The sequence below is a fragment of the Castor canadensis genome, chromosome 13 (genome assembly GCF_047511655.1).
Source record: "Castor canadensis chromosome 13, mCasCan1.hap1v2, whole genome shotgun sequence".
NCBI lineage: Eukaryota > Metazoa > Chordata > Mammalia > Rodentia > Castoridae > Castor > Castor canadensis.
The window spans coordinates 940,689-963,227 of record NC_133398.1 but is presented as its reverse complement, the minus strand read 5'-3'; the positions used below and the strand labels follow the sequence as shown (position 1 = coordinate 963,227).

Genomic DNA, 22,539 nt, shown 5'->3' with positions numbered 1-22,539 from the left:
CATGAACCACAGCACTCAGCCTGGTTTTTTGAGGCAGGTTAGCACTGTATATCCCAGGTTTGCCTTGAACTTGCTATATAGCCCAATGTGGCCTCTGGATCCTCTATCCTGCCTCTGTCTCCGGAGTGCTGGAAGTACAGGCATGAATCACAACCCCTGGCATCTTTTCTATTGTTTTAAACTTTCCTTCTTTCTACTTTTGGGAGATTTCCTCAAAGTATAAACCTTTTACCTACATCTGCAATTTTGATACCACATTTTTAACTTCTAAAATCTCTTAAATTCTGTATGTTCCTTTTATTCTTGGTTTGGTTTTTGTTTTTGTTTTTGTTTTTTTGGGGTTTTTTTTTTTTCCCAGTACTGGAGTTTGAACTCAAGGCCTTGTTTTTTTCCAGGAAGGCATCTGCTCTACCACTTGAACCATGTTCCCAGCCCTTTTTGGTTTAGTTATTTTTGAGATAGGGTCTCAGGTTTGTGCCCACACTGCCTGGACGAGGATCCTCCTACTCACACTTCCTGTGTAGCTGGGATGACAGGCACGCCACCACACCCAGTATGGTTTGAGATAAGGTCTTGCTAACTTTTTGCCCAGGCTGGCCTCAAACTGCGGTCCTTGTAATCTCTTCCTCCCAAGCAGCTAGGCTGCACTAGCTAGAATTTTTATTTTTAAGACAAGGTCTCAATATACTGCCCAGACTGATCTCAAACTCCTGGGCTCAATACGTCCTCCAGTCTCAGCCTCCCCCAGTAGCTGGGATGATGAGTGTGTGTCATGGTGCCCGCAGCGTGTCCCTTTCACAGCGCTGAATTTTGTACCATTCTACTTCCCCAACTCCTCTTCTCTTCTGAAGTTATTCATTTCAATTTTTCACAACTGCTTCTGGTGCCTGCACCCTGCCTCTGTCTCCTATCAGTTTGAGGCTATTTTCTGATGGCCTTGGCTGTCTGTCATGTTTTGGAGGGCAGCCAGAAGGAACAACTGGCAACCTTGTATGTATGCCCATCAGGACCTTCTAGTGCCAGCTCCACTGCAAGGTGATAGGGTAGGACAGAGGCATTTGTTGTGGGGTCCCAAAGAGCTACATGTGACCTCCCCTCTGTCTCCTGCCACTCCTCATAGACTTCCAGCCAGTGTCTGGGTCACCCAGCCTGTACAGGTGGTGAGCCAACACAACTTGCCTCTCTAGGATGCCATTCACATGCAGCTGCATTTGTGTAGCTATTAAGTAATACAATTCACTACAAGCATCTGTGCTTTCTATTGTGCCAGCAATCCTAAATAATGTCAGTGATAAAATACTCCTCCAGGAATCTCTTTTGGTGGCTTAAGTGTTCAACTTTTCTGCAGTGACTGAGCTCTGTGTGTGCCCTATACCCAGGTTCACCGACTGTATTCTATGTGGAAACCAGCTATGTGCTTTGTTCCAGAGGTTCCTCAAATGTGGGTGCAGTACACCTTTCAAACTCTGGTGGAACTGTGCACTGAAAGTTAGCTTGCCTGGTGCCATTGGTGCCTGTAATCCTAGCTACTTGGAAGGCTGAGATCAGGAGGATCACAGTTTGAGGCCAGCCTGGGAAAATAGTTCATAAGACCCCATCTCCAAAATAACTAGAGCAAAATGGGCTGGAGGTGTGGCTCAAGTGGTAGAGCACCTGCTCTGTAAGCAAGAAGCCCTGAGTTCAAACCCCAGTCCCATCAAAAAAAAAAAAAAAAAAACTGTGCTTGAGTCATTTCAATTCAGTCTAGGGGGAGTCCCTTGGGGTTCTCATTTGAATATGGTTTTTTTTTTATGGTGCTAGGGTTTGAACTCAGGGTCTCACGCTTGCTAGGCAGGTATTCTTACCACTTGACTCACTCCACCAGCCCTTTTTTGTGATGGGTTTTTTGAGATACGGGCTCTCAAAATATTTGCCCACGGCTGGCTTCGAACCGTGACCCTCCTTATCGCTGCTTCCTGAGTAACTAGGATTATAGGCGTAAGCCACCAGTACCTGGCTGAATATATGATTTTTCAACTGCAGATTGATATTGATTCTGTCCACTGGGATTGGACAGAATCACAATTTCTAGAATATACTGTGACTTGGAAGTTTCATGAATCAGTTCCAAATGTTGTATCATGTGTTGTGAGGGTCTTCCTGTGTATCTGTTACAAGTGAAAGAAAAAATTTCAAAACTCAGTTTAATAAAAATTCTTTGATCGACTAGGAGGAAAAATAGACAAATGTGACAATGAGGTAAAGATCAGTTTTTCTTTTTAGGCAGCATCTCACTATGTAACCCGAGGCTGGCCTGGATCTCAAGATTCTCCTGACTCCACTTCCTGAGTACAGGGATTATAGAGGTTTACCACCATGTCCAGCTCAAAGGATTAATTTTGACAAAGTTATCAAACTTGTAGATGTTAGAACCCAGAAGAGAAACTGGACTACAATGTTAGAAATTTCAAAAGCTAGTATGTTGGTACTGTTCCCCCTTGTTTTGGAAAAGTCCGTTAATGTAAAGAACATTTTAGTGCACCCTTTTCTTCATTTGCTGCACTGTGAAGTTTACTTAGTATATTTGTTCTTTTCACTTGTGTGACCGTAGAGATGGACTGAAGTTCAGGAGAGGTGATGAGTGGGCTAAGTGTGTGAGCCTTCTCTAGCAGCACTCAGAGCCCCCACCAGGTGCAGAACATTGGGGCCCAGGCAGAGACAGGCACAGGGGTGGGTGGATTACCACCATGAGGGGAGGTGGTAGGTGGAGCGGAGGAGATAACCCAGATGGCCTGGTGTGTGTGTGTGTGGAAGCAGCAAGGACTATGAACAGGTGGCAGGGCCATGGCCAGATGTCCTAGTTGCCCTGGTCCCTGAACCAGGGTGTGAGAGGTGGGGGCCCTGTGAGAGAAGGTGGCATGGTGGAATGGAGAGCTCCTGGCTGCCACAAGGATGAGGGGAGCCCCACAAACCATCAGGAGCATCCAGACATCGAGCTGCATGCCCCAGCCAGGTGATCATAGTTGTCTGGTCTGAGTGTGAGCAGAGCTGACTCAGGTGAACACAGGGTACAGTGGATCATCAGACCAGGTTCTAGCAGCTGGTGAGAAAGGCAGACTCCTCCTACACGGATATGTTTGCTCCAGTTCCGGCTCTGACCAGCAGGGGGCACACAGCCTGGTCGGTCCCCTGGGAGGCTGCAGGTACCTGAGCTCTAATAGGTACCATCCAGTCAGCAAGGACCATGGAGCTGGGCCCTGGACAAGGTGGAACGGTCGCCCTCTCCAGGGGCTCACATCTTGAGAATGCTTCCACTGGATCTTGGTCGTGTAGGGACAACAGGTGTGGGAAGCAGGAACCAAGGGCCACCACAAGAGACTGGCTTCATCTTGAGATCCTAAGGCCCCAAATGGGCCCATGCCAAACATGGGGAGAGAGATCCTGGCTGATGCAGAGGCCCTGGGGCCAGACTGGGATGGTTTCAATGGAGGCTTTGGCTCTGGCGTGGGGTGGCATTTGTGTTAAGGCTGGCTGAGGGGGCACATTGAAGCAGGTCAGGACCTCACATGCTGGCAGAGCTTGCTGGAGTGGGGGAATTTGGACCGTCTTTGCTTTTTTTTCTTTTTAATTTGAAGTGTTGAGGATCAAACCATGTACATGCTACGCAAGCACTCTGCCACTGAGCCACACCCTCAGCCCCATCTTTGCTTTCTTCTTGGCTCTTTTCTGTGTTTTCCAGAGCTTCAGAAGTGACCTTGTGTTACTTAAAGTAGTAGCTCATTTTTTTTTCTTCTCCTTTGAGGCAGGGTCTCACTATGTAGCCTGGGTTGGCCTGAGATCCTCCTGCCTCAGCCTCTGGAGTGACTGAGATTATAGGCATGTGCCACCTTGTCTGAGGGGCATTTTGGCACAGTCACATCATGGGGGCTTAGACAAGTCATAAAGGCCCATTCCTCTCCCATCCTACCAGTGCTACCAGTGTCACCACTTTCTGTGTGTTCTCCCAAGTTTATAGAAAACACAGATGTGGGAATGCATTTCCCCTAGTTTTGCTCACACAGAACTAGTACTCTGCACAGGCGGCTGCCCACCATGCTGTCCTTGCTGGCATCTGTATACAACACGAGCCATGTTCTTGGAGTCCTAGGCTGACCTTTAGATGTGGCACCACTTACTCCTCCCTGTGGTTCTGTGCCACCTTGTACAAGGCTGAGACCTGTCTGTTCCTGCTATCAGGAGGCAACCTGACTGCTGCTAACCATCCCGTGAGCCTCACCATCCTCTCCCCAAGAGGCACCCCAGAATGGCCCTTCTGTTGCCTGAGGGGCATCATGGCCCCACATCCCCAGCCATCCCTGGGCTGTGACTGGCCTGGGGTAAGGCTCTGGCTGGCACTGGTGCAGGGGAATTTTGGCCCAGAGTTGGCGCTGGCCTCTCTGGAAAAGCTTCAGTCAGATGACTGCTGAGTGAGAGTGAAACCAGCTTCTTTCCAAAGTAGCAGCACAGGGCTGACCTTCAAATGCCTGAGAAAAGAGAAAACAAGAGGGTAGGCTTTCAGGGTGAGCAAGGGGTCTGTGGTTATTGTGAGGTGGATCCCTTCCCAGGGACAGAACTAGCTACACATGGGGTATCCCATGTGCAGGGCTCTGAGTGGGGGCCCAAATCTGCCTTCCTGCTTCCTGGTCCTGGAGCAAGGTGGTCTCTGTCATCCCAAAGACCTGAGTGAGTGAAGCACCCAAGGAACTGGCCCTACCTGGGGGAAGCTGTGTGGTCACTGCTGGGCACCCACAGTGCACAAGTCAGACAGAAGAGGGAAGAACGGCAGAGAGGAACATGGCAGGCTCAGGCTGTCTAGGAGGGCAGCTGTTAGCCCAAGAAACCTTCAGGCAGAGTTGGAGGTACTGGAAACCAACTGTCCTTGGTGCAACTGCAGGCCCAGTGTGAAGCTGACAGGGCTTCCCCTCCCTGGCTGAGTTACAGCCCCATGAACAACATGAGCTCACATTGGTGAAGGGTCTCTTGGGGGCAGCCCTGGGTCGACCTTTATGTATTGACATCACTTACTCTTTCCCACATTTCTTCATTTTTGTGCCACCTTGTGGTCTGGTCCTGGAGTCCACAACTCTTTCCAGGGGTCCAGGCACCCTCAGGTCAGTTCACTAAAGCCCAGGACAGCAACCATCTCTTTGAAACCCTGGAGCTTGGGGCTGGTGAGAAATGTAGCCATCTCCAGGCCTACACAGCTGGTGTTCTTGTCTGCCTTTGAGACCTTAGACTTCATAGAGTGGGAGGAAGTTCTGTGGCCCCTTTTGGGTCTGGCCAGGGTACATTCCCTACCCTTGCCTTGCTCTCAGTGGATGCTTTAGTGGGGCAACTTTTGCTTTCTTTTTGGCAGGAAGGAACCCATGTGGGAATCCCCTGAGTTTGTCTGATAATCACAGTGACTCAACCTTTTCCAAGCCAGTAAGCAAGGCAAGTCCCCAGGACCAAGAGTCCCCAGGACTGAGGCCTAACCAATTCTGAGCTGGTGGGCGGGGTAGGGCAGCCACTTGTCATTCAGGGCACCTCCCATCTCTCTCTCTCTCTCTCTCTCTCTCTCTCTCTCTCTCTCTCTCTCTCTCTCTCTTTCTCTGGTCTCAACTCTGCACATTCCCAAATGCCTGTCATCAGAATCAAATAATTTTTTTAAAAGCATGTGTGAAAATCCTTTGAGAGCAAGAAAGTCTATGATGAATGAAGGCATTTTTGTGACAGAGCACTGGGCAAATAGGTCGAGCCTGGCAAAGTGCCACCAGCTCCTGTCCTGTGGTGTCAAGAGCTGGGGAAATCTTTTCTGGATGTGGATGGAGCTAAGGGTGGTCTTGAGCCCAGCTTTTCTGCACATCACTGACCTAGACCAGAGGGTTTGATACGACCTGAGAGGAGGTTACTGTCTGAAGGCTGGTGGGACTTTCCTATTTTACCCTAAAAAAGCAGGTACTCTGCTTCACGTTTATCCTGGGCCGGGCTGCTGGCTTTTCAGGATGCCCCTTGGACCTCCCAGATACAGCCTGGAAGAGACACCTCTTTGGACCTGAGAGCTGTTAGTTTCTACTTGATGGAGACCCTGCAGGTGGGGACTCACATTTCCACGACTGCTTGTGGCAAACTGCCCCAATGAAGCCAACCGACCCCGTGGCCACCTGAGCTCTGTCAGAGTGAGAAGGCTTGGCTGTTCTATCCCAGGAATGTGGGTTTCCAGGAACAGAATTCCAACTCCAGGCCGAGCAATGGTGCAGCCAGCATGGTCTGATGACTAGCCTGAGACTGTTTTGCATCTCCCAGCAGTTTCCAAAGCTTCAGGGGCCTCCTAAGATGCAGGCTCTGAACCTTCTTCCTTTCCCGTACCGCGGGAGAGTGGTGTTGATTCACAGAACGTCCTAGGAAATGAGCGTTTGCTTAGTAGTTGGCGAAGCCTGTGTCCCGTGAGGGAACGCACTCGGATTCCTATTGGCTTGGCAGACCCCTTGGCAGTAGTGATGGCTCGACACGCAGCCCTCAGCCCTGCTCCCTTCTGTATGTCCCCAGTGGGTTGCACATTTTCCAGAGTCGAGAGGGCAGAGGTTTTGTTTGGTGATAAAATTCAGGCAACATAAAAATCACTATTTAAACCTTTTGAAATGTGCAATCAGTTTCAGACATATCATTACCCCTCGGGGACAGGAACGAAAGGGCCCCAGGTGGGCCTAAGATGCACACAATACAAGGAGAGGCCTCGGAGAGAGGGGCATGCTCCAAATGCCACCAAACCCGCGAGAACGAACCTAAGTACCCACGCCGTGCCAGTTCGGACCAATCGGCGTCCGCTGCGGCTCCCTGCTCGCTCCTGGTAGGTTTCGTCGTCAGTCCGTCAGAGGGCGAGCCCATGACAGGAAGAGATGACCAATTGGCGCGCTCTGCGGCTCTCTTCTCACTTCTGGTAGGCTCCCGCGTCCGTCCATCAGGCAGGCTTGGGGCGGGCCGACGGCGGCGGGGGCGGTGGCCCGGCGGGCGCGGAGTTCCGGGCGCGCGGAGGCCGTTGGGTGAGGCAGCGCGGGTCTGGGTCGGGGGGCAGGGTCGGATCGGAGCTGGGGCCGGTCCCGCGCAGTTCGGGCCGTGTTCAAGTGCGGAGTCGGGAACGCAGTCTGGTGCGGGCGGACGGGCGCGCGCGGGGCAGCCACCGTCCGAGGGGATTTCTTGGGGCGGCAGAGCCGGAAACTGAAAGTCTGAGGGAGGGGGGCGGGAAAGTTGGCGACGCTCGAGACCATCCCGCGTTCCAGGGGCCACGGCTGAGGGGCCACGGCCTGGAGTCACAACACTGGAGTCCACGGCCGGGGCTCCATGGCCCCGGGTCTCAGGTCAGGGGTCACGGCCCCGGCGTCATGCGAGGAGGTCCATGGCTTGGGGTGACGGCCGTAGGACCCACGAGCCCCACCTGTGTCTTGCCGACCCCTCCTCTGTTGTGAACCGAGGACATCTCAGTCCTCCCTTTGACTTTAGGTGTGGTCTCTCCCTCATCCCCATCCCAGGGCTACTTCTGCCGCCCACCTCCCAATCCCGCAGGTTTTTGGGCGTGTGGAGTCGGATGTAGAGCCCCTCCATTCCCAGGGCCTTGCTGGGGACCCAGGCAATTCTGGCTTTGGGTCTCCTTCACGCCGGAGTCCCCTCATTGCTCCCCCTCTCCCCGCCGTGCTTCCTTTTTCCTTCCAAGTCTCACCTCCCTGCCCGGCCTGTGCCCCTCACCCCCAGCTGTTTACCTGGAAGCTGCATAAATGCCAGGGGGTGGGTCTGCTCCCAGAGCTCCTTTTGTGGAAGCTGGGACAGCCTCTCTGGACCTGGTGGATGAAGCCCCAAGTAGGCGCTCAGTACATGGACGTTGGCTGGAATCCAAAGGCAAAGACCCAGGGGTCACCTGAGCCCAGAGAGCAGGCAGTTGGGAGGAATGAACTCAACAGATTCTGAAACTTTTGGCCTCTTGGACATAGAGCAAGGTCATTGCTGGCTTGAATGTGCAGCTGCCTCCCAAACTCCCAAAGAGAGTCACCCCTGGCCCTGCCACATGTCCCCTGTGGGGCCACATCTCACCTGTGAGGATGGTGGTGTTTTGTGGCCCAGAGTTACTGCTTTTAGGTGGAGGCCCAACCAACCGAAAATTGTTGCTTGAATCTTATTTGCCTTTTAAGAATAGCTGTATTGCTGTGTACTTTACACATCATAACATTCACTCTGGCTTGAATTTTAAACAAGAAAAGCCTGAGTGTTGCTCTTTACCAAGCCTTTGTGAGTAGCAGGAAGGCTGAGTGCTGTCAGCAGCACTGTCTTCTCAGTCTGAGCAGGTGTCTTAGTGCCCACTCCCGGATCCCAGGAAGGCCAAAGCGGGCACAGGCCTCTGTACTCACTGTTCCTTTTGCCTGGCACCCCTAGGTGCACCTGCTGCTCTTCCTATTGTATTCTTACCCCAGTCCTCTGCCACTGCAGGTTGCATAGTCATATGTGGCCCTGGCCTCTTCGCTTGCCAGCACAGGGCAAAGTGCGGTCTGGAGGACCACCTCCACCTTCTTGATGTGCCTGGTGTGTGGCAGGGCCCTGGTGTCCTGGCAATTGAAGTGGATAGAGTGAAGGCCATGTGTACACCCTGGCCATGATGCTCCTTGGAGCCGCATAGTTACAGGGGGCGTTTAGCCAGAATCCTCCCTCTCCTAAGGAATATTTATTTATTTTTGTTTATTTTTTTGGCAACCCTGGGGTTTGAACTCAGGGTCTCATGCATGCTAAGCAGGCAGCACTCTTACCACTTGAGGCACTCCACCAGCCCTTTTCTAATGATGGTTTTTTTCAAGATAGGGTCTCATGAACTATTTGCCCAGGGCTGCTTTGAGCTTCAACCCTCTTGATTCTGAGTACCTACCATTATAAACATGAGCTACAGCATCTGGCCTCCTAAGGAACATTTAGACTACACCCAGGTGTTGTTCTTTGCAGAACACCAAAGGAGTAGCTGTCACAAATAGCTGTAATTTTGTGACTGGAGTGCAGGAGTAGATATGCAGCAGTCAGAGAACAACTTCTTCCAGGAAGAAAATACTTGCCACCTGTCATTTCACTCTTCTGTTCTGAGAGTCAGGTTTGGGCTTCATTTCTGACAATGAGATGCCAGCTGCCCTCCCACCCCACTGTGGTTAAAATATGGATTCAGAGGGTGCCTAGGCGAGTGGGTTCCATGGCAAGAAGTCCTAAGCATATACAGGTGTGGGCAAGGATGATCCCGAGAAGAAAATCTAACTGAAATTGTCCACAGGCCCTACAGATTATGCCAGAAACAGGGTGCACAGCCTCAAGGCTCATGCTGGATGCCTGTTCTTCCTGTTCATGAGCCTGTCTCCTTCATAGGCGTCCAGTATGGATGCTACACAGAGGGCATTCGTCATGGTCACTGTCACTCTACCCCATCTATAGGGGGAAGAGGCACAGTGGGAGTTATTCCCAGGTCCCAGTGAAGTTGGCTTTTGGGGCTTGTGATTTGGGAGGTGAATGCATAGCTGGAGTGAGGGTAACCGCTCAAGGAGGTGGGAGTTGAGGACTCAGGCAAAAGGAAAACCCAGGACTTGGAGTTGAGACAGCCAGCATGTGTTCAGTGCTGGGTGCTCCCAGGTTAGGCCAGTTGTGTGGCAGGCCTGCTGAGCCTTGGGCTGTCCTGAGATTCATGCACTGCAATAGTAGGGGGAGCAGTGGGGAGAGGAGAACACAGAGGCTTGGATTCTCCCGTTCATCTCTGGGCTGGCACTGGCCCAGCGCTGGACTCTATATCTCCTGAGAGACTGGCCTAGGGAAAGAAGAGGTAGTGGATGTTTAAGGAGGGCTTTCAGTGAAGGAGGTCCTGCTAAGAAGAGCTGATCTGTGTTTAGGGGAGGGGGACAGGAAGCCAGGTGGGGTTGGGGTAGCCATAGGTATTCTGAGCTGAGGAGAAAGACCCAGTCTTATCTTCTGGCTGCTGGGAAGAAAGTGGGTCCAAGAGGGTCCATGTGGCATCACGGAGGCTGTACAGCAACTCAGGCCTGGGGCTGTTTATGTGTCAGGTTTGGGTGATGTATACATATTCATACATATTTTTTGGTTTAGTTTTGTTTTGAGACAGGCTGTACTTGTGTAGCCCAGGTTGGCCTAGAACTACCTTACTTTTTTATTTTTATTTTCTTTTTGGCAGTACTGGGGTTTGAACTCAAGGACTTGTGCTTCTCACAGGCAGACTCCACCAAATTCATGTTTCCATTCACAGCCCCACTATTGTTGCAATACTTGATTCCAAATAAGAGTCCACTTAGATGTACCCTGTTCTAACCCACGTAATTAACAAGTGGGAGCTTTAATCAATATGCAGTCACAAGTGGGAGGAGTCTGCTTCAGAATTACAATTTTATACCGAAAGCCACCTGCCAGGAGGGTTCTACCACTTGAGCCACACTCTCACCTTGTTTTGTGCTCTATTTTTCAGGTAGGTTTCACATTTTTGCCCAGAGCTGGCCTTGGACTGCAATTCTCCTACCTACATATTCTGCTATCTCCCCACAGCATATTGGAGATCTTGGGTGTGCACCACCATGCCTGGCTTATTGATTGAGATGGGCATCTTACTAACTTTTTTGTCCAGATTGTGTCCTGGAACTTCTCAAACCTCCTGCCTCAGCTTCCCAAGTATTGGGATTATAAGCATGCACCACCATGCCTGGCATGTGTGAGTTGTAGTTAAAGTGTTGAGGTCCTGACAGAGCCCTGGCACTCCACATGCAGAGATCAGAGAGCAGGGCCTACAGCCAGTGCCACCTGAGAACAGACCCTGCTGTGTAGGCACAGAATTATTGCATATTAGTTTAAGCTCTCCCTATTGACCCTAGGTTTTAATATGAGAAACTAAATCTGTTGGCTTACATGAGTAGGCATTAGCCAACACCTTTTCCCATGCAACGTGTGCTTTCAAAATCTTCGTAGAAACAGTTGTCAGGTATTCAAGTTGATACAAACTCCTGTTTGGTATTATGTTGGGCCTGAAAAAAAAATGGGCTTAAATATAGAAGTATAATTTTGAAGTGGATTTCTCATACTGAGGTGCCTCATACCTATGACTGCATACCAGTTAAAGCTCCTGCCTGTTATTTAAATGGACTTGTTACGTACATGGGTTAGAACTGGGTATATCTAAGTGGACTCCTAGATGGAATCCAGTATGTAGAACAATAGTGGGCTGTGGGTGGAAACATGAATTTGGTAGAGTATGCCTGTGAGAAGAGTGGTGTCCTGGCTGATCTCCAGTATCAGCTTCAAAGCAACCCACCCCATCAGCAAAATCATGTCTGATTTGGTGTTGTAGTTTGAATAGCATTTGTTTTTTGTAACATACAGCCTGCCTTTTTGAGAGTTGCTCATTGAGGCCACTAAACTGTTTACAAACCAGATTCAGAATGTCAGACTTTAGCAAGGTGACTCCAGCCTGCCAGGGTCTCGGTGCTTTCTTATGGGATGTCCTCTTTTCTTCATGACCTGCTGCTCCTTTTCCTGGATTGTGGCCCCCAGGCCAGAGCCGAGCTCACGAAGGGAGTTGGGTTCCATGAAGGAGCAGTGAGCAGTGAGCAGTGAGCTAGGTGCTGAAGGTCTTACATTCTCCAGTGTGTGTGAAAGTTTCTTTTACATTGAAACCTGCTCTTAGCTAGGCATGGGGGTATATACCTGTAATCCCAGCTGCTTGGGAGGCAGAGGGACGAGGGTCATGAGTTCAAGGCCAGCCCAAGCAAAGTTAGTGAGACCCTATCTTAAAATAAAAAATAAAATATTGGGGGCATGGCTCAAGTGGTAGTGTGCTTGCCTAGCAATTGTGAGGCCCTCGGTTCAATCCCAGTACCACCAAAACCAAAAAAACCTTGCTTTTTTCCAAGTGGCACAAGTTTGTAATCCCAGCACTTGAGAGGCAGAGGCAAGAGGATCATAAATTCCAGTTCCACCTGGGTTACATAGTTTCTTCCAGTCAGCCTGAGCTACATGGGAAGACCTTGTCTTAAATGTTTCCTCCCATCCCCCCAAAAACCACATTCTTGAGATTTCTTTTTTTTTTTTTTTTTTTTTTTTGGTGAGACTGAGGTTTGAACTCAGGACTTCACACTTGTAAAGCAAGTGCTTGAGCCACACCTCCAGTCTATTTTGCTTTGGTTATTTTTGGAGATGGGAGTCTCACAAACTATTTGCCAAGGCTGGCCTTGAACCACAATTCTCCTGATCTCAGCCTCCCAAGCAGCTAGGATTATAGGCTTGAGCGCTGGTGCCCAGCCTCTGTGTTTTGTTTTGTTTTATTTTTTGCTGTACTGGGGCTTATTTTTTGCTGTACTGGGGCTTGGACTTAGGGCCTACATCTTGAGTCACTCCACCAGTCCTTTTTTGTGATGGGTTTTTTCAAGATAGGGTCTTGCAAACTGTTTGCCCAGGCTGGCTTCGAACCGTGATCCTCCTGTTTCCTGAGTGGCAAGGATTACAGGCATGAACCACTGGAGCCTGGCTTTCTGATGTTTTTAACATTAGGAGCTTGGATTGTTTTGGAGAACTAGGCATAGATATACAGTAATTAGGGATTTTACTGTCCTTTCTAGTCTTTGGAAGTAAAAAAACTGTTTGTGCTTTTATTCACATATGCTAAGTGTATAGCCACATGTGTTTTTGTTTATATACACATTGTTCAAGCACTCTGGAAAGCCTCTTCCTGTCCCTTGCCTACATTGAAAAAAAAAAAAAAGATTACAGCTACTCAACTTCTCTGACAGATTTGTTTTGCCTGTCCATGTATTTCGTATGACTAGAATGATTTCCTAAATACTGTTTGTGTCTGGTACAAGTGTTGTATGAAGTTTACATCTAGAACAAATGAGAGATGCCTGTCTGAGAACACATACTTGAACAGGATATGTTACTGTGAGTGGATGTTGGTTGTTTTTTTTTTTTTTATGGTACTGGGGTTTGAACTCAGGGCCTACACCTTGAGCCACTCCACCAGCTCTTTTTTTGTGATGGATTTTTTCAAGAAAGGGTCTTGCAAACTTTTCCCAGGCTGACTTTGAATCTTGATTCTCCTGATCGCTGCCTCCTGAGTGGCTAGGATTACAGGTGTGAGTCACTGGTGCCCAGCTAAAATTCTGGCTTTTGATCACTTTTTTTTTTTTTTTTAAAAGGGGTACTGGGGTTTGAACTCACCATCTTGTGCTTGCTAGGACAGGCCTGCTATCACTTCAGACACACCTCCATCCTGGTTGTCAAGTTCTTAACTGACTGATGGCATCAGGATTTTTACAGAAAAACTGACCTGGAACCTATAGGGCCACTGTGTTTTAGTTATAGGTTGGATGCTAAGAACACCTGATCTTTCGTTCCTTGGTATGCACAAAACGTGGGAGTAGTCCAGGCCATTGGACCCTCACACATGTTCATGTGCATGTCTGATGCTAGCGGTTGTGATGGTCAGTTGCGATCCCTCCCACCTGCTCTGTGCCTTATATGATTACATATGGCAGCCCATGCAGGCCAGGTTGCTCAGATCCTGTGTTGGAGCCAGAGGAGCTCTGACAGGTGTGCTACTAGTTACTCTGCTTAGAGCAGGTGAGTCTTCTACATCCAGGTTTAGCTGTGGGTTTTGTTCTGTTTTTTCCCAGCACTGTTGTGTTTGTAATGACTCTCAGTACATTCCTTAAAAGATGTACTTATAAGTGAGACTCAAATCCGAGGTTAAGGAGGCTTTTCAATACTGAAAACCCCAGAGTGCAGTATGGGCATTTTGGTGGGACCTCAGAGGCCTTTGACCTTCTTCTGCTTGATGCCAGTAATGACTCCAATTTCAGAGTTGTTCCTTCTTGTCTAAAACAGCAGTAGCCTGGGCAAATAGTTTTTGAGACCCCCCATCTCTGAAATAATTACAGCAAAATGAACTGCAGGTGGCTCCAGCAGTAGACCACCTGCTTCAAACCCCAGTTCCACCAAAAAAAAAAAAAAAAAAAGCGATGTCTGCCACTCCAGGTCACTGATAGTGAGGCGGTGTCCATGAGATTGCTGACGGGGGTCTGGAAGCAGGACAAATGCAGAGCTCTTTCCCTTTTTTACCACTCTAGGGAAAAAAAACACCATTTTTGTGGTTTTTTTTTTTCTTCTTCTTTTATTGCTTTTACATTTACTTACATGTGTATATATTATCTGTTCCACCTCCCCTCCATTTTTGTATTCTATGTCTGACAGGAGTGCAGATTGATGGATTAGGGTGTGGTCAGTTGGTGGGAAAGTGTCTCCAGCACCCAGCGGGTTTAAGGAATGACTACTGGAAAGGAAGAGTCTCCTCTGAGAGATACCGCGGGAAACAGAAGAGGAAGATCACCCTGAATCCTCCTGCCCCAGTGCAGCTTCTTCAGGTTTCTTTCTTTTTTTTTTTTTGGTGGTACCGGGGTTTGAACTCAGGGCCTTGTACTTGCTAGGCAGATCTTCAGGTTTCTGTTTTACCATTGTGCTCTGTTCATATACAACCATGGCTGCAATCATGGATTTCTTTGCATTTTACAGTCAATTATTTACTTTTATTTAACATAACAAATATAGAAAAGGGTTTTAACCTAAAGAATGTTACTTTTAGATGTTAGGGTGATCTGGTTATGACATCTGCCACCCCACTGATCCAGCTGGATAGGTGAGTGCCTCCTTCCTCCTTTGCCACTCCATGTGTATCACTCCTGATCTGTATGCTTGGTTGGAGAGGACAACCTTTCCTGATAGAAGGGACCATTCTTTTGTCAAGAGTATATGGATAGCTGTGCTCCACTGCTAGAACCTCTAAATTAGCTTGTAAGAATATGTGGGTGCTGGGCACTGGTGGTTCACGCCTGCAATCCTAGCTACTCAGGAGGCAGAGATCAGGAGGATTGTGGTTCAAAGCCAACCTCAGCAAATAGTTTGTGAGACCCTGTCTGGAAAAAACTATCACAGAAAAGGGCTGGTGGAGTGGCTCAAGGTGTAGGCCCTGAGTTCAAACCCCAGTATCACACACACACACAGAAAAAAATGTGTGCATGTATTTTAAACTAGTGGTATTTAAAATAGAAAATTCCTCCATCTTAAGTGGCTCAGCAGTGCTTTTAAACCATTAGTGGTTCATGAAATCAATTGAGTGGCTTTTAACCAGAAAAAAAGAAAGAAAACAGAAAACTCAGAACACCAGTCATGAAGAGTAAGCATGGTGTGATATATGCAGCAAGTCACAATGTAACACTTATAAACCAGGGACTGAGTGTGTGGGCCTGCATAAAGGTCCACACACTCTTTCTTTCTTTTTTTTTTTTTTTTGGTGGTACTGGGGTTTGAACTCAGGGCTTCAAGCTTGCCTGGCAAGCACTCTACCACTTGAGCCACCCCTCCAGCCCTGGGCCTGCATAAAGGTAAGCAGGCTCCTGGCTCCTGGCTCCTGGCTCCGCCCACCCTGGATAGTGTAGGTACATTGAGAGCTCTCTGGAACATTTGTTGTTTTGTTTTGATCTGCTTTTGAGATGGTATTTCACTGTGCTGCTCAGGCTGGCCTGAAGCTATCCTCCTTCCTGTGCCTCTCAACAACTAATATTACAGGCACGCACCACTGCACAGACCCTTCTGGAACATTTGTTTAGATCTGCCACCAATCAGAGCAGGAATACCCATGTTACTATGAAGAGAGCCCATCCACTCAGAAAGATAGAGACAGGCAGGTATGCGTTCTTACCTAGGACCCTTGGCATGCAAAATTCCAGCATCCCCTCTGTTACCTGCTTAGGAGGTGTGAATTCTGAAGTGCCATACAGATATAGATATCATTAAATTACAAAGTCAGAAGTATTGATTGAAAGTGGGCCACATGTCTGGCAGGCAGACCAACAGTCTTGTTGCAGTGCTCCAGTATCAGACTAGCCTAGGACAGTGAAAGCAGCTCTTAGGCACTGCCCTATGCAGGTCCCCTTCTGGAGTTGTTACCTAATGGCTTGGAAATCACTGTGCTTCTTGTCAGAGGATTATGGCCCTACAGATCTGAGGGTCAGTGCACCACTCAAGGAAAAGATATGTAGAATGTGTTTCCAAGGGCAGCAGGAGAGGACATGCTCCTTGTAGTGTAGGTGCTTGTCCTGGGGCCTTGAGTTTTTCTGAGTTAAAGTGCTTTCTGTTCAGGAGTTCTTTGGTAGTTGCCTCTTTTCAGGGTTTGTAGGTGACATTTCTTTCCTCTTTTTGATACCTGTGAACATTACAGAAAAGTGTGATATGAGCTCTCTGAAGGTTCTTGGTCTTTGTTCCAGTGGGACTCTCATTCCTGGACTGACCACCTTCAGAGATGCCAAGGACCAGCCATGCTGGCACCTGAGGGTCTGAAAGCATTTGTTGAATGAACAGAACAGATGATAGCAGATGGACTTTCCCTGGTGTGAGATATATGGTGTGGGGTTCTGTTTGGTGTGGGTGTGAAAGAGAGCAGAGGGCAGGGCAGCAAGAGGGCCGCTGCTGTGGGAGGCAGAGCTGTCAGGATCAACCAGAGACTGGGGCCAATTGGAATTAGACTCAGAGCTTCCTGGGTTTGGTGAATCCTTGGCACACAGCAAGTGGCCCTGAGATAGAGAAGCCCACTTTCTGGGAAGGCATCCAGGGAAGAGGAAAAGAAGGGCCTTAACAGCATTTGGCCTCTTGGGCGCATCTGAGGCTGGCCAGTAACAGGGCCTGCTGTGAGAGGTCTGTCATTTTCTCAGGCAAGTCCAGGGACCAAGTGCCCCACACTTATCAGGCTACACAGCAGCACTGCTTTCCACTCTTCAGCCTTCCAACCAGTGCTCTGACTGCTGGACAGGGCCTTTGAGGGCTGCCAGGACCCTCTTTAGTGATTTGGACCTTGGGAAGACAGCTGGGCAAGTAGGTTGGTAGGCCTGCTGCTGAGCCGAGGGCAGCAGTCAGATTCAAATGAAGCAGCAAGACCCTGGCTGGGTACAGAGCAGTCAGTGCTACTGTCATTTCTGTAGAAGGAAGCCTTATCTGCCACTTCAGGGTTGGAATGGTTCCAGGAGGTGATTCCATAGTTGAAATGACTGAGGTTTTGTCTAGAGGGAGGACACTCAGGCCACCACTGCTCCATGCTACTTGCAGCCCCTCCACCTCCCCTGCCCCTCAGGGCCTCTCCCTAGGGAGAGCTCCTTCCTGCTCTGTGTTCTCAGGATGTGCCCTGGAGTCACCTTCTGGGACTGAGCTCCTTCCTTGGTCATGGGTGGTACTGAGAGTCCCCTTAGCTACCCCCTTGTCCTCAGCAAAACAAACTTGCTCTTCTGTGTGAGAGACAGCTTGGTTTCTATGCCCTTCTTATCAGACTCTGAGGAGCCCTGGCCAGGAACAGAGTGTGGTTATGGAATCCAGTGCTAGCGTTTAGGCTGCTTTGGGGAAGGTGAATATGGTGAGGAGGTCATCACTAAGGAGCAGCATGCCTCTGGGTGTTAGCCCCACCCCGTCAGTACCAGATGCAAGACTGCAGAAACTGGCCTCTCATTAGAGGCCTTATACTGCAACGTGGGAAGGCCCTCTCCACGCCATGCTGCTGTCCAGTTGTGTTTCAGGTTCATGTCTGTTCTCCCGGGTGACTGTAACATGGAAGTTCTCATGTCCTGTGGGCTCAGCACACATGCACTAACCTAACCTCACTTTAGCCAGGAGCTCTGAGATATGTTTTTGTGTATTACAAGTGAGTGCCCAGCCCCCTTCTGAAAATGTTGGCGTGAGAAAGACCCAAGGCCATGAGTTGGAGATTCGCAGTTGGTTGTCCTCTCTGCCCCCTTTTCGCCTGTAGAGGAGCTCTGGCACTCTAGAGAGGCATGCTCATATTGCTGTTGGGATCTGAGTCAGGCTTAGCACCTGTGAGAATGCCTGGCTTGCTGGGTGGCTCCTTGCTTTCTCTCTGCCTGATCTGCGGGTCAACTTGGCATTCTTGCTCATCAGCATCAACCTCAGCTTCAGTCCTGAGAAGAATTCTTTTCCTCTGGTGCACAGGGAGGAGGGAAGCCTGCTGTATGTTTACTCTGAAGGTCAAGAAGGAGCCCAGTGGAGATTGCAGCACAGGAGGGATAGGGAGGGAGCCTTAGGCTGAGGAAGAGCCATAGTTCAGGGAGAAGAAAAGTGGGATGGGGTGGGTGGAGGCAGCTCTGCAGGTGCAGCTGTTAAGGCTTAGAAGGGGCAGCAGGATGGGCACCAGGCATGGGGCGATCCAAGTGAAGCACCTTGGTGGAGATGGCAGGCGCCAGGGCTGGGTTGTCATTCAGGGGGCTTTGTAGGCTCTGTGCTTAGTGTAGAGTGTGTGTGTGGGGATCTGATAGGAAATGGGGAGCTCAGTGTCTGCTACCAAGCTGACTGCATCCCCTGCCCAGGTATGGCCGTCTCTTGGGTGCTGTCTAGGACCCAAGGAACTGGTAGGTGGAGACTTGCTGTCTCACTATTATTGTGGTATGTTTTCGAAGCGAGCCACCATCCCAAAAGATGTTTATTGTATAGCTGTGGGCGCAATGTGGAGGACATTGACCATTAGTATTAGCAGGAGGCCTCCCAGTCAGTCATACCCACAGGTGAGTCAGCATTGCTGTTGGCATGTGTCTGCCACCTTGCTGAACCTCTCTTCACACATTTGTAGCAGGAAATTAGACTAGCCTGTCTTCAAGATTCCTCAGAGCTCTGAAATCCTGTTTCTTGAATCCTCTCTCACAAGCCAGTGTAGTAGCCCAGGCCCCTCACCAGGCTCTACAGCCTTCATTTCCCTCCTGAGGTTGTTCTGCAGTTGACATATGACATAGTCTGTATTCTTCCTTAGGGCTTCGTGGTGTGTGGGGGTTACAGCTCTCATGGCTGCAGCAAGTGTGACCCCCCCTGGCTCTCTAGACCTGCTGCAACCTGGCTTCTCCAAGACCCTCCTGGGGACCAAGCTGGAGGCCAAGTACCTGTGCTCGGCCTGCAGAAATGTCCTGCGGAGGCCCTTCCAGGCCCAGTGTGGCCATCGCTACTGCTCTTTCTGTCTGACCAGCATCCTCAGGTGCGCATGGCCAGCTGCCTGGTTGGGTGGGGGCAGGCGGGTGGTGCTGTCATTAGAGGTGCCCTATTAGTATGGTGGTTCCAGGTCTTAAACCCTCTGTGGATTCTGGAGGCTTAGCGTAAACCAACAATGTAAATTAATCATTTAAAAATATTGGTTACTGGCTGGTGGAATGGCTCAAGTGGTATAGTGACTACCTAGCAAGCATGAAGCTCTGAGTTCAAATTCAAGTACTGCCAAAAAAAAATACTGATTATGTATTGAAATACTAAAAACTGGGGTTAAATTACAATGTATCATTAGGGGTAATTTCAACTGTTTCTTCCTTGGTAATGTCGCACTAGAAATGTTTTTTACCACTTGACCACTCCATCAGCCCTTTTTTATGATGGGTTTTTTTCCAGATAGGGTCTCCCAAATTATTTGCCCCTGGCTGGCTTCAAACTGAGATCCTCCTCATCTCTGCCTCCTGAGTAGCTAGAGTTATAGGCGTGAGCCACCAGCACCCAGCAGCACTAGAAAGTTTAACAGGAGGCTTATGGCTCCCCAGTCTGCTCTAAGTGGTCAGGTGAGCCGCCTGTGTGGTGGCTGTTCTGTGGACACTGGCTGTGCACTGCTATGAGAAGGTGAACTGCCTTCCCATCAGCAGCAGAGCCTGTGCGGTGTTTCTAGAGTGTGTCTTTGGGTGATGTGTTTCTCAGAGAGCGAGTGCCTTGTTGACAAATGGAAGGAATGGGGCCGGAGGTAGCCCAATGTACAATGCTTGCCTAGGTGAGTTCAATCCCTAACACTGGTTAAAAAAAAAAAAAAGAAAGAAAAGAAATGACTTATTGCAAGTTCAAGCCTCACCATACCCTTTTCAGTATTTAAGTTTTCTTATCTTTATGAACCCTTTTAAATATTGTACAATTCATGTATGCTTTTTGGTTTCATCAAAGATGAGAAAGGTTAAGAATTTGTGTTGTGGTGTGGAGTTGGTTTGTGGACTACTCTTTGTAGCAGGTTTTACAGTGGGACTTTTTTCTCCTCTGTTTCTGCTAGCTCTGGGCCTCAGAACTGTGCTGCCTGTGTCCATGAGGGCATATATGAAGAAGGCATTTCTATTTTAGAAAGCAGTTCGGTAAGTACAATATCTTGAAGCTGGAAATGTCAAAATGAGCAAAAAATGCTTTGGAGTTTCCTTTAGTAGTTCACACTGATGGCAAAGCTAGAACTTGCCTCTTAACAGACGTGCGAATACTGTAGAAGTTGTCCTTGAGTAAACATGCGATTGCTTAGGGTTTGTAGAAATTGTAGAGTTGGTGTGAGGGTGTCCTCAGGGTCATCCTCCTCTTGTCAAGCTGGCCTAGGAAAGTGGCATGGGTTGATGTGGATGAGGCCTTGGGTGACATTTTGTGGTCAGTGGGATGCTGGGAGGATGTTTAACCCAGGGACATTGCTCTTCCCAGGCCTTCCCAGATAATGCCGCCCGCAGGGAGGTGGAGAGCCTGCCGGCTGTCTGCTCCAATGATGGGTGCACTTGGAAGGGGACCCTGAAAGAATACGAGGTAAAGAAGCATCTCTACATTGGTATGGGCCACTCAGCCTGCAGGTGGCTTGGTGGCTGAAGCCCCATAGTGGAGAGTCCACTCCTCAGAGCAATTCTAATCAGAGCTGCATTCTGCTCTTATTGGGACTGGCCTGTCTGTTTATGTAGAGGAAGAGGTACAGCTGCAAATGGTGCAACACAGGCCTCACCATAGAGCTTGGTGCCTCCCTTCCCTGTGCCTTAGTTTCCTAGTCTGTCCACAGGGGCATGGCTGTTGTGCAAGCTGCAGACCTGTGCTGCATGGCTGCGAACCAGGGGGTGCTGTGCTGGCCCTGAAGCACTGAATCAGTTTAGCAGCAGGTGTCCAGGAATGGAGGGCAGATCAGCTCTGCAATGGAAACTAGCTTCCAAGCTTCATGGGGTTCTATGTCAGGTGTCTTGTGTCCGCAGGGATTCTTATTGTGAATCGTGTTGACACTGGAAATTGCATTCATCTGTGGTCACAGAGAGGCTTTTGGCCAGTGACAGAGGTGCCTGACTGGTGCCTGACTTCATATGCTTTGTCTCTGTGCCAGCTTTGGCTGGCTTGTGTCCTGCACTGGCATACTGGTGATGTCAATGTGCACCTCACATCACTTTTAGGCATCTGCAACTAAACCTGCAGCATAGAGGCCAAGTGGCTAGTCCAGGTCTCTGGTCCACCAAAGCATTCATTTTTTCTTCTCTTAATAAAATGACCTTCAAAAAGTTTATCTTGAACAGGCACTTGTATAGGAATAGCTGCAGCAGTAGCACTATTCACAGTGGTCAAAAGATGGAAATGACCTAGAGAGTCACACTGTTTACGCATGTGCTGGGTAAACAGCAGGGGTCCATCCACGCTGCAGGAAGGGGAGTCTGACACCTGCTACAGCAGAGGTGGTTCTTAATGACATCATGCTAATGAATAAGCCAGTCATAGAAGGACAAGTTCTGTAGGAGTTGACTCATGTAAGTTCCCTATAGACTGTTCCCTAGAGTCATCAGTTCCAAACAGACAGTAGAATAGTGGGGGCTGGGTGGGGGCTGTGGTCAGTGGGTGATCTGGAAGTAGGAAGGGACCTTGATGCCATTCCCATCCAGCTGTATAGTGGTAGGGCTGTAAAGTACTGTTTGCTCAGAACCTTGCTTTCTATGCTTAGAGGACCTCCTAGGCCAGGATTGCTGGCTCAAGGCCCATGGAGACAGATGTCTTTGTGCCCAGGCAGTGGGCATGGAAGTCTTATATTGAGATGAACCTTGGGGGGATTGGAATTCTAATCTCCAGTTCTCCTGTCCTGCTCCTGTGTGTGTGTGCCTGGCCATACTTCCCTTGTTGACTTATTCTGCTTTGTGGTCTCAGGCTCTGGAGAGCAACTTTGACTGTCCCAGGTAAATGAAGAGCTACATCCTCTTTCCTAGCATGGTCAGGGGCCACAGCCCTTGGTGCTAACTGTGAAGGAGATGGCCCCTGGGGAAGTGACTGGCTCAGGCTTCCTCCTGGGCGAGTACAGGGGGCAATGTGGGGGTACTATATGCCTTCCTGTCCTTCAGGGGGCAGGTGGAATATTGGTCTCTGGATTCCTCTAGGGTCTGTAACTCCTCGAGGCCTGTGGTAATTGAGGTCAGTAGCTGTGTGCATCTCTGGCTGAAGGCCAGGAACTGCAGCCAGGCCATGGGCTTGGCGCCATGCAGTCCTGTAAGCATGCAGGGTGGAAAGTCCCTGGCTGTGCCCTTTGAGAACTCTGGAAAGTCCCTAAGAGGAGTCAGGTTTGGTCACATGGGAGGGGCAGACACTGCTCTGGGACAGCTCTGCTATTGTGTGATTATACTGATAAAGCCTCACTGGCGGTAAATGTCACAGGCTGGGACAGAAAATGCATAGTAGTCAGCCCCACCTCTACAGAGT

At 49.4% G+C, this 22,539-nt stretch overlaps 1 protein-coding gene across 4 annotated transcripts in view; it reads left to right on the top strand.

Moving 5' to 3' along the window:
- The first annotated feature begins 6,973 nt into the window (after window positions 1–6,973).
- The window catches only part of Traf2 (TNF receptor associated factor 2), a 30,937-nt gene continuing 15,371 nt past the window's right edge, over window positions 6,974–22,539 (top strand). For 3 of the 4 annotated variants that reach the window (XM_074052785.1, XM_074052786.1, XM_020183972.2), the window contains exons 1-5: window positions 6,974–7,040; window positions 14,260–14,429; window positions 18,866–19,084; window positions 20,126–20,204; window positions 20,533–20,631. In XM_074052785.1, the coding sequence (XP_073908886.1) occupies window positions 18,897–19,084; window positions 20,126–20,204; window positions 20,533–20,631 (366 nt within the window). In that variant the 5' untranslated portion in view covers window positions 6,974–7,040; window positions 14,260–14,429; window positions 18,866–18,896. The remainder of the gene's footprint in view (window positions 7,041–14,259; window positions 14,430–18,865; window positions 19,085–20,125; window positions 20,205–20,532; window positions 20,632–22,539) is intronic. The other variant, XM_074052784.1, reaches the window with a different exon arrangement.